General features: G+C 33.6%; 1 protein-coding gene across 1 annotated transcript in view; it reads left to right on the top strand.

Moving 5' to 3' along the window:
* Positions 1 to 10,350, top strand: part of LOC107601961 (uncharacterized) — a 23,471-nt gene extending 13,121 nt beyond the window's left edge. The window contains exons 3-4 of the mRNA XM_016294334.1: positions 4,895 to 4,907; positions 10,216 to 10,350. Of these exons, the coding sequence (XP_016149820.1) occupies positions 4,895 to 4,907; positions 10,216 to 10,350 (148 nt within the window). The remainder of the gene's footprint in view (positions 1 to 4,894; positions 4,908 to 10,215) is intronic.
* Positions 10,351 to 10,802: the final 452 nt, after the last annotated feature.

Below are 10,802 nucleotides of genomic sequence, written 5' to 3'. Positions count from 1 at the left end.
TTTTTTATATATATATATATATATATATATATTAATGTTATATAAAATTACTCATATCATGCTATTTTCAACCCATGGCAGTGCTGTCCATTTGAGAAGCAGGAGCTCTAAAGTGCCAGAAGATCTGCTCAGCTTTGGGGACGATTGTAATCATACGAGGCATTTCTGTGTCAGTGTGCACACGCTAAAGGCACATGCTGCTGCGCATGTTATACACGGTTACATTAGTTTCACTGTTCCAGCTCAGTGTGTCATACATGAGTAGTTTCATGCACACAGAATCATGCAGAAAGAACCACATGTATGCAGTATGTAAATGCCCATCAGTTTGAATCCTTTCGGCAGATTAACATGTGAAGTCAATAGAATTGTTCTAGTTAGTCGTGTGTGCTGTCTAAGGTCACGTTTTCCCTGCAGCCCTGAGTTGACCTCACTCTAGTACATGTGTTCTGATGTGTGCATGCATTCTGCTTATAGCTGAAGCTCAAACAGTAGATCATGATGCATGCAATGCCAAGATCATGGGTTTGATTGCCAAGCAATGCATGAAGCGATAAAATGTATATTTCGAATGCAATGTAGGTCGCTTTGGATAAAAGAGTCTTCCAAATGCATAAATGTATGATAATGCAATTGCGGTTTATTGATCTCGATAATGTCAAATAGTTTACTGGATAATAATGACATTAAACATGCATACAAGCAGAGTCATGAATATTTCTATTTTTTATTGCTTTGTGCATTTGGGGCAAGGACCAAGTCCACTTCTGATGTAATATTAAATTTAGCATTTTTATGAACAGTACTTTAACTTAACCCTTTATCATATGTCTTAGAAGTAATAATATATAATAAATAATAATTTAAATAAATATTTAATTATTATAAACTATCAATATTTTTTTAAATAATTGTAATAATAATAAATATTTTTTTTTAATAAAAATTAAAAAAAAACACTTTGGCTTTGTTTAAAGTATTAGATCATGAGAACTAATTTGCATTGTTACACCCCTGTTCTTTGGAGTTTTTGTAGTATGTATGATTTTGCTTTGCCAGATATCAGGTTGTGGTCAGTGGTCACTGGTTCTGTCGGCTCTGGTTACACTAGTTAGTGGCCTGTATGCAGCTCTCTGGAGCCTGTGGCGTCTGTCATGCACCCTAATGAGGGCCCGAGGCACAATGGCTCTGCTTATGCACACATACACTGATCAGCAGCGGCACGCAGAGCAGACTAATATTCACCCTCGCTGTGTGTTCTCAACAAAGATTGAGTTTCTGTTTGCATTAATAAGTCATTCTGGGCAGAGATGCTGCTGCATTGATGTAATGTGAAGTTCTGTGCTTGATAGGGTTGTGATGATACCTGGACTGAAAGCATCACGATACCGCTCTTGCTGTGTATATCATGTCTGCTCTGTTGTTGGATTAGTTCTTTAGAGTTTATGCTAAGTTAACATTGTTTTTAATATTATTTTATTTGAATGTAGAATTATATTGATGCATATTGTGTCTGTGTTTATCAACACAAAGATTTTACATTTAAATGTATGTATGTGAACAAGACGAGTGTTTATTTTAAGCCGTTTAATCATTTCACACTGTTACATATATATATATATATATGATTTATTTATTTATTTGTTTATAATAAATTTTATTCATATATTTTTTAAATATGTATAATATAATTATATTCATATATATATATATATATAATTATATATACATATATGAACATAAGAAAAAAAAATTTGTTACTTGAAATAAAATGTTTACTAAAAATTAAAAAACTTAAACTTAATTTTATTTCAGTTACAACAGTTTAAATTGAATTACTAAAATAACTAAATCTAAAAAATAAAGCTAATAAATAAAATACTTTATAGACATATTTTTTTAACAATATTAAAATGACGAAAACATACAAAACTGTATTTTTGAAATGCAATGAATAAACTGAATGAACTGAAATAAAATGAATAAAAACTATATAGATATTAAAAAAACTATAAATGAAAAAAAAAATTACTAAAACTTTAACTAAGATTAAAAATAAAATGTAAAACTTTTTACTAAAAAAAATTAAGTTAACAAAAAATAAAGAGAAACAGAAAATAAAAAAAAAAGCTAACAGAAATTTAAAGAAAACAGAAAATCTAAAAATTAAGTTAACAAAAAAATTAAGAAAATATATATAAAAAATCTAGTTAAATATTAACAAAACCTGTAATATTTTTTGTATATTATAGTATATTAATGATAATAAAACTACACTGCTTTAGGGTGGACTTCTGTGAAGATCTGAGCTCTCCTTTTGGTTTTTATATTTAGAAATCAAACCGAATGTGTATGAGAAAGTAATTTGAGAGATTTTTTTAGTTCTGCTGAAGGAGCTTGGGAAAGCTTTTGTGGTGAACGGAGGAGTATTTCAGTCTCTCGTGAGCTGCTTACGCATTGAATTAAACATTGAAGGAGAAAGGCTGAAATAATATTTTCCGATAATCTTTATTTACAATTTTGAAAAAAATCATTTTTTACAGTGTAGATGCTTCTAAGCTGCAATGCATCGCAACAATCATTTGACATATGTTTTCATTCATGCACTCTTTTTTTTTTTATAAAAGTGTTTGATGCATGTAAGACAGTTGCATGCATTTTTCCCAGCTGTCATTGCATTTAGGAGAGAGAGGAAGGTTTTGGAGTCGCAATGCTTGCTCAAGCCCGGCTGTAAAGTTTACACAGCAGGTCTATTGTGACATTCAGGCCTAAATCTGTGTGCATTACGAGTGCATTCACAGGTTGATCCGTCAGGAAATACCACTGAAAACCTGCATTAATCGAGTCACTGATGAAGGGGAAAGAAAGGACCGATAAAGGAGGGCAGTGTCACGCAATCCGGAAAGTGCTGGCTTTCTTTTTATGTCTTGAACAAAGAAAGGAACAATATTAAAAAGCTAAAGTTGATTTAAATATGAATCCTGCATGTTCTGCATGTTTCATTTACTACACACACACTGAAGCGCGAGTCTGCCGTAAACACATGAACAACATCTCCAGATAGCAGGTCTATTGTGACATTCAGGCCTAAATCTGTGTGCATTACGAGTGCATTCACAGGTTGATCCGTCAGGAAATACCACTGAAAACCTGCATTAATCGAGTCACTGATGAAGGGGAAAGAAAGGACCGATAAAGGAGGGCAGTGTCACGCAATCCGGAAAGTGCTGGCTTTCTTTTTATGTCTTGAACAAAGAAAGGAACAATATTAAAAAGCTAAAGTTGATTTAAATATGAATCCTGCATGTTCTGCATGTTTCATTTACTACACACACACTGAGTCTGCCGTAAACACATGAACAACATCTCCAGAACTGCTCTGAGAGTCGCTTCATGAGCATTTTAGCGTTTGATTTGAGTAAAACTAGCCTCATATCTCATACACAGAACTGTAAAGGTATTCACGGCAACCCGTCAAAATAAAAGTCCGGTTTGATTTGAAGACATTGTGCCTATAACTATTTTTCAGTAGAATGTACATAGCCTACTACTACTACTACTACTAAAATGAAACAAACATTTCTTTTTAAGGAATAAACACACAAAACATTTCTTCCATGTTTTAATTTTAATAGTAAATCCCATTTGCTTGCCAAAAAATCTTGTTTGCTTAATTTTCAATAATTAAAAGATAAATGATAAATTAAATTAATGTTTTATGCCTTCATCTGATAACCAGAAAAAATGTAAATATACAATATAGAATTTCTGAGGGGGAAAAAATGCATAAGGCTACTTTAAGAAAAAATAATAATAAATTAAGTTGTTTTATGCATTCGAATAATTAGACATGCTAAAACACAGAATTTGGTAACAATAAAAAATATAAATAATATGGTGAGAAAAAAATAAAACATTTCATAGGGCCCTAAACATGTAATTTTTGTTCAACTTTTAATAAATTGATGTGAAAATGTATAAGTTTCATGATTTTATTTAATAAGAATAAAATACAATTTTTCTCTATATATTTCATCATTGAGGATTTCTTTAAAAAAAGTCTTTTAAAAATGAATTTATCACACATTTATAAAGAGCTTCATGCATTACAGCATTGAAATGACAGGATTGTTGTTTGCTGACTGTATTTATGCTGTTGTTTTGTTGTGCTCGTTATTCATGATATTTGAAGTCTGTGTGTAATAAAATATTATGCATTAAAAATGTTTCATATTATCTGCTTTTTAAGAGCCATAAAAATATCTGTGAATTAAATTATGGACAATTAAATTTATTTTACTTGGTAATTCATTTTCTGAACATAAAATTTACTACTTAAAAAAAAAAAGTATATTCTTGAAGGAATGTCTCTTTTGCTCATCAAGGCTGCATTTATTTGATCAAAAATACAGTAAAAACTGTAAAATTGTGAAATATTATTTTAATTTAAAACAGCTGTTTTCTATGTGAATCTCTGTTAAACTGTAATGTATTTCTGTGATGCGCAGCTGTATTTTCAGCATCATTCCTCCAGTCTTCAGTGTCACATGATCTTCAGAAATCAGTATAATATGCTGATCTGCTGCTCAAGACACATGTCTGATTATCATCAGCAGTCGTGCTGCACAATATTTTTGAGGAAATCGTGATACATTTTATTTTTCAGGATTCACAGATGAACAAAGTTCAAAAGAACAGCATTTATGTGAAATAGAAATCTTTTGTAACATTATAAATGTCTTTACTCTCACTTCTGATCAATTTAATGCGTCCTTGATGAATAAAACCCCAGAGGTTTCAACAGTAGTGTATAGTTTCCTTGAGAGTAATTTTCTGTGTCTTTTGTCTTTTCGGTCCTTATGGAAACTCTTTGCCGTTCTCTCTTCACATTCAGGAAACAGACAAAGGTAAGACAAAGGTTACCTTCTGTTTATCCTACATCTTTATGTGCATGTTAATATTTATGCAAATGTCTTATTACATCCATATGGTTGTGAATCACTTAATACGCCATCTCTCCTGAATGCTGAAGTAGACTGAAGCAGCTCAGCTTTACTTGATTCTCCTTCAATCATGTTTTAGAGTCTCAAATCTGATCCTCAGGATCTTTTGAGGAGCGTTTGTTTCCAGAAGCTTTACTTTCACTGTTCCTCAGCGGAGGAATGATCTTCACAAGCCTCCAGAACATCTCACATCTTCTGAGGAGCCTTTATTTCTTCAGCTCTCAATCACTGCATTATATGTTTGGAGCATTTCAGTCTCATCTTATTATTACTGGAGATATAGAGCCACGACTGATATTTAGAGCTGTTTATCTAAATATCTGCTGTACTGTTATAAAGATCTCACTGATTTACATCACAAGCAGCAGAATTCATCATATAAATATCAGCATCTGCACCAAATTCATATTTTTGAATAGAATTCAGTGTTATTTTAGCATCATTGAGATATCAGTGTTTTGAATCAATTTTCATATTTTCCATTTTCATTTGCATTTTAGTTAAAGTTTTAGTAATTTTGTTATTATCTTTTAGTGGTATGTATGTGTATATATACAGTATATATAATTACTTTTGTTCAGTTTTAGTTATTTTAGTACAAGTTTTTAATTTAAAATGACAAATATTGACAATGACAAATTAATATTTTATTTCCTATATATATATATATGTGACGAGAGGGGCGGGGCCGAGAGCCGTGGGAACAGAGCGAGGCCGGTGGAGTAAGTGATAATGAGCGACACCTGCGCCACTCACCGGTCTCGAGTCTCACGGAGGAGCTCCGGAAGGATACAAAGGAGGAGTGACGACAGGGAAAGACGAGAGAGGACCAGGCCTGGAGTTTATTTTTTTTTTTAATAATAAAATAAACACAACAGCGCGACAGCCCCTCGCGGACGACTGTCGCGCACAAACAAAACACAAAATAAACTCCAGGCCTGGTCCTCTCTCGTCTTTCCCTGTCGTCCACTCCTCCTTTTATCCTTCCGGAGCTCCTCCGTGAGACTCGAGACCGGTGAGTGGCGCAGGTGTCGCTCATTATCACTTACTCCACCGGCCTCGCTCTGTTCCCACGGCTCTCGGCCCCGCCCCTCTCGTCACAATATATATATATACACACATTTTTTATTTTATGAAATAAAATATTAATTTAATAATTTTTTAATAATTTTTTTTAATGGTTTTAATTAGTTTCGGTTTTAGTTTTAGTTAACTATAATAACCCAGATAAAACTGAGCTGTTTTTTGCTCTAGATTCTCACTATATCAGACTATATGAGCCATAAAAGCCTAATGGATCAAACCTTCACATGAAAGTGTTTCCACATGCAGTCCGAGATCGTCAGACGAGGATGAGCGTCTGTGTGAATGTGTCAGGCCTCTAAGATCTCGTGAACGACACAAAGAGCTGCGGTGTGTGAGGCTTTGAGACACAGGCCCAGTGTGCAGCAGTCAAAGCTGCATTGTTCTGCAGCGTCTCCTCGCTGCCATTGTGTTCGGCAGACAGACTGCACTGCAGACTAATGCTTTATTTAGCCAGCGAGCCGATCAGAAACCTCACTGATTACTGGAAAGCATTTCTACAGCAGTATTTCAGCACAAACACCTGTGTTTTATTCACTAACTACTCAGAATATTGTTAAATCGGGCTCTTTCTGCCGTGCATATTTCAGCTGAGCCATCAGCATTCATTTTAATGCAAGCACTAATCCTCTCTGTGTAAATGACATTGATTATAGATTGCACTTTAGTCACAGAAGTCAGTGATGTTTCTCATCTGTCTTAATGTTGTTTATCGGCTAAACAGGAATGATTATTGATCTAAAAAATAATAATAATGCTTTTATTCATCAAGCATGCATTAAATTGATCAAAAGTGAGAGTAAAGACATTTATAATGTTACAAAATATTTCTATTTCACATAAATGCTGCTCTTTTGCACTTCCTGTTCATCTGTGAATCCTGAAAAATAAAATGCATCACAGTTTCCACAAAAATATTGTGCAGCACGACTACTGATAATAATCAGAAATGTTTCTCAAGCAGCAGAAGATTTCTGAAGATCATGTGACACTGAAGACTGGAGTAATGATCCTGAAAATACAGCTTTGATCAGGCCTGGTCCTCTCTCGTCTTTCACTGTCGTCACTCCTCCTTTTATCCTTCCGGAGCTCCTCCGTGAGACTCGAGACCGGTGAGTGGCGCAGGTGTCGCTCATTATCACTTACTCCACCGGCCTCGCTCTGTTCCCACGGCTCTCGGCCCCGCCCCTCTCGTCACAATATATATATATACACACATTTTTTATTTTATGAAATAAAATATTAATTTAATAATTTTTTAATAATTTTTTTTAATGGTTTTAATTAGTTTCGGTTTTAGTTTTAGTTAACTATAATAACCCAGATAAAACTGAGCTGTTTTTTGCTCTAGATTCTCACTATATCAGACTATATGAGCCATAAAAGCCTGATGGATCAAACCTTCACATGAAAGTGTTTCCACATGCAGTCCGAGATCGTCAGACGAGGATGAGCGTCTGTGTGAATGTGTCAGGCCTCTAAGATCTCGTGAACGACACAAAGAGCTGCGGTGTGTGAGGCTTTGAGACACAGGCCCAGTGTGCAGCAGTCAAAGCTGCATTGTTCTGCAGCGTCTCCTCGCTGCCATTGTGTTCGGCAGACAGACTGCACTGCAGACTAATGCTTTATTTAGCCAGCGAGCCGATCAGAAACCTCACTGATTACTGGAAAGCATTTCTACAGCAGTATTTCAGCACAAACACCTGTGTTTTATTCACTAACTACTCAGAATATTGTTAAATCGGGCTCTTTCTGCCGTGCATATTTCAGCTGAGCCATCAGCATTCATTTTAATGCAAGCACTAATCCTCTCTGTGTAAATGACATTGATTATAGATTGCACTTTAGTCACAGAAGTCAGTGATGTTTCTCATCTGTCTTAATGTTGTTTATCGGCTAAACAGGAATGATTATTGATCTAAAAAATAATAATAATGCTTTTATTCATCAAGCATGCATTAAATTGATCAAAAGTGAGAGTAAAGACATTTATAATGTTACAAAATATTTCTATTTCACATAAATGCTGCTCTTTTGCACTTCCTGTTCATCTGTGAATCCTGAAAAATAAAATGCATCACAGTTTCCACAAAAATATTGTGCAGCACGACTACTGATAATAATCAGAAATGTTTCTCAAGCAGCAGAAGATTTCTGAAGATCATGTGACACTGAAGACTGGAGTAATGATCCTGAAAATACAGCTTTGATCACAGGAATAAATTACAGTTTAACAGATATTCACATAGAAAACACGTATTTGAAATCATAATAATATTTCACAATTTTACTGTATTTTTGATCAAATAAATGCAGCCTTGGTGAGCAGAAGAGACTCAAAAACCCTAAAAACTCTGCATTACATTTCAACAATAGTGCATTAACTATCAGCTGATTAATCATACATAAACACATACATCTCAAATGTGAAAAATCAGGTGAAAGATTTTCAAAATGAAGTTTCAGGTTTATTAAAGCACATTTAAAACTGAACGAGGCTCACCAATGTGCGGAAAAACACGCAAACTTAATATCTTATGCAAAATTGTATTATTAGTTTGTTTATTTAATTAAATTAATGAATAATTGCAGAATTATTCTTTAAAAAAGAAGGAAAAGTGTATCGTGGGTTCATTCGATGAACTTTTTTTTCTCCTCTTCAGACTGTGTTTCACTCTGTTCTTAATCAGAGCACATTTGGGTCAGTCTGATTTCACAGATGAGAGACTCTGTGTTGCCCAGTGATCTCGAGAGACGGTGAGAAACTCATGCGCTCATAAAACACATCGCAGATGTGCACAAAACAGCTCCGTCTGCGTCACAATCACAATGGAAATGAGATCAGCTTAAAAGGTTATAAGAAAGTAAGACTTGTTTTCATGCAATCTTGAATATATAATATTTTCATATTAAATGTATTCTCAGATTTATTAGTTTTTCGGTGCGAATCAAATTCATCCGTCCCTTGACACTCACCGGCAAGTCCCTCGATTACATCCGTGCTGAACATTAATTTCTGTAAGATAATTGAAAAGTAGTGTATATACTGTATGCATGCATAAACACATTAATACTCACCTATGTATAAACCAGTATATATGCAAACACACGGTAAAAAGAAATAAAACTAAAATAAATTACATTTAAAAATGAAAAACAATAATTATATTAATAATAATAATAATATACCAGTAGGTATGCACACGCGAGGTAAGAAGAAATAAAAAAATAAATACATTTAATAATAATTTATATATCATGCAATCTTGGATATACGTGTATTTTCTTTTATTAGTTTTTCAATGCAAATCTAATTCTGACCATTAATTTCCATAAGCTAATTGAAAAATAGTGTATATAAATATATATATATATATATATATATACCCTTATGTACTGTATATACCAATATATATGCACACACACAAGGTAAGAAGAAATTAAAAAATAGATCAATAAAAATAAAAAATTAAATTAATTGCAAATTATTATTATTGTATATACCAATATATGCACAAGGTAAGAAAAAAATTGGAATTCAATACATTTATTTTTAAATAAAAAATACATTAAATGTAATTAATTAATTACTGATTATTATTATTAATAATAATAATAATAATAATTAAAAAGCAAACATGGTTTGGCATCCATTTAGTGTTTAATAGAGAGAAATTCAGTCAGTAATAGGGCATCAGAATGATTAAAATAAACAGTGGAAGGGCGCCAGATCTTAAAATATTCCTCTTAACGAGTACCTGAAATTTTTTAAGTTGAAGACGAGACATTATATCTCTGATCCACTGGATGGAATATAATTCCATTGGAAGATTTTGCTGATTTTGGAACAAGACTAGACTGTAAAATACATCTGAGTCTTAATATCTTATGCAACACTGATTCTCAGAGAAGTGCATCTTGTTTTAAGAGCTTTTAGATATTTTATTGCAAAACTGGGCGAACGTTTTTTATGCTTTAACAGTTGTCCGTTGTTTGGGATGTGAGATGAGGGAGGCCTGTGTCCTGTACGGATCCGCCGGCCGGTCGCTCTGGAAACACTGGTCACCAAAGCAGGAATTCATTCCTCCGTCTCCAGATTTATGTATCTAATTAACTGCGTCTCACAAAGACTGTTGCTGTACACAAGCGCCGTAAGAATGTCTCTCAGGAGGAACCGCATCGCATCGCTCACATGCTGCTCTTTTACAGCTCAGGAGACTTGGGTTTGATTGAGAAATTGTTGAGATCTCTTGTGAATCTCTGAAGGAGACGTGTGAGGTTTTTCCTCAGGAGAGACAGCTGAGATGCATTTAATCTCAGTCTGTCTTCAAGAAACAAGTATATTAATATTTATGCATTTGGCAGATGCTTTTATCCAAAGCGACTTGCAGTATTAGTTCATGCATTCCCTGGAAATCGAACCCATGATCTTGGCATTGCTTGTGCCATATTCTACTGTTTGAGCTTCAGGAATGAATATACGTGAAATGCATTTTGCAACCCATTTTTCTTCCGTAATGAGATGAATTTCTGAGTGAAACAGGATGTTTAGTCATAAAAGAGAGGATGGGAATCGATTTTGTTCATTGGGAATTGAAAGAATCGTAAAATAGTGATGCTTACAAATATTAATATTAAGTGAAAAACGTTAAATTGTTGACTTGGCAACTAACTGACAGAATTCAAAAATTTGATTATGTAAATTAATTGTTCATA

The sequence above is a fragment of the Sinocyclocheilus grahami genome, unplaced genomic scaffold (genome assembly GCF_001515645.1).
Source record: "Sinocyclocheilus grahami isolate Dianchi unplaced genomic scaffold, SAMN03320097.WGS_v1.1 scaffold316.1, whole genome shotgun sequence".
NCBI classification, from domain to species: Eukaryota; Metazoa; Chordata; class Actinopteri; order Cypriniformes; family Cyprinidae; genus Sinocyclocheilus; species Sinocyclocheilus grahami.
The sequence above is the reverse complement of the archived record's forward strand: the minus strand, read 5'-3'. Positions and strand labels throughout refer to the sequence as shown.